This window comes from Sphaeroforma arctica (genome assembly GCF_001186125.1).
Source record: "Sphaeroforma arctica JP610 unplaced genomic scaffold supercont1.12802, whole genome shotgun sequence".
In the NCBI taxonomy this organism is placed as follows: domain Eukaryota; class Ichthyosporea; order Ichthyophonida; genus Sphaeroforma; species Sphaeroforma arctica.
Window position 1 is genome coordinate 1 of NW_014027756.1, and position 704 is coordinate 704.

General features: G+C 45.3%; 1 protein-coding gene across 1 annotated transcript; it reads left to right on the top strand.

Moving 5' to 3' along the window:
• Window positions 1–209: 209 nt before the first annotated feature.
• Window positions 210–410, top strand: SARC_17925 (ribosomal RNA large subunit methyltransferase J; the record flags this gene model as incomplete). The annotated part of the gene is made up of 1 exon (XM_014287990.1): window positions 210–410. A coding segment is annotated over one exon (201 nt), but the record flags the coding sequence as incomplete, so codon positions are not given.
• Window positions 411–704: the final 294 nt, after the last annotated feature.

Below are 704 nucleotides of genomic sequence, written 5' to 3' on the forward strand. Positions count from 1 at the left end.
TGGTATAAGTTGGTATATGTTGATATAAATGTGGACGAAGCCTCCAGGTGGACAGCAATTTGTGCACTGGGTGGCTGTGAGAGTGGGTGACGACGTGGCAAAAGGGAATGGTCATACTGGCTACCAGATAGGTTTACCACATCAATCATATATACATATGTTGTCCTGGTAGCTTATTCTGCGCACTATTTTCTCACTTGACGAATTAGGCTGTTGCGCTAGACATTGGCGCTTCGCCTGGAGGGTGGTCGTACTGGTTAGCAGATAGGTGTGCGACAGTTGTCGCGGTCGATCCCGGAGCCCTAAAGGCGCCAATTCCAAGCAATGTCATCCACGTGCAAGACAGGATAGAGAACTTCCTACTGCCCGAGATGCAGGCAAACGCTGATTTTGGAGGGGGTCTCAAGTAAGTCTAATCTTATTCGTGGGAATGTGTTAGATGGTTAATTTGGGCGTGTGCGTTGTTCTGTGTTTGCCGATATTTGTGCGCATATGATCCCAAGCGGTGCCACACACGTCCAAGACGAAACAGAAAACGTCTGCTTTCCGGAGATGCAGGCAAACGCTGATCTAAGTGGAGGGCTAAGGTAAAGCTTTATTGCACGGGTCTTGGTGAAATGATTGTAGTGTGTCTACGTAGTGTTATATATATATATATATATATATATATATAGAACTAACTACAACTAAAGTTAGTAGTAGAA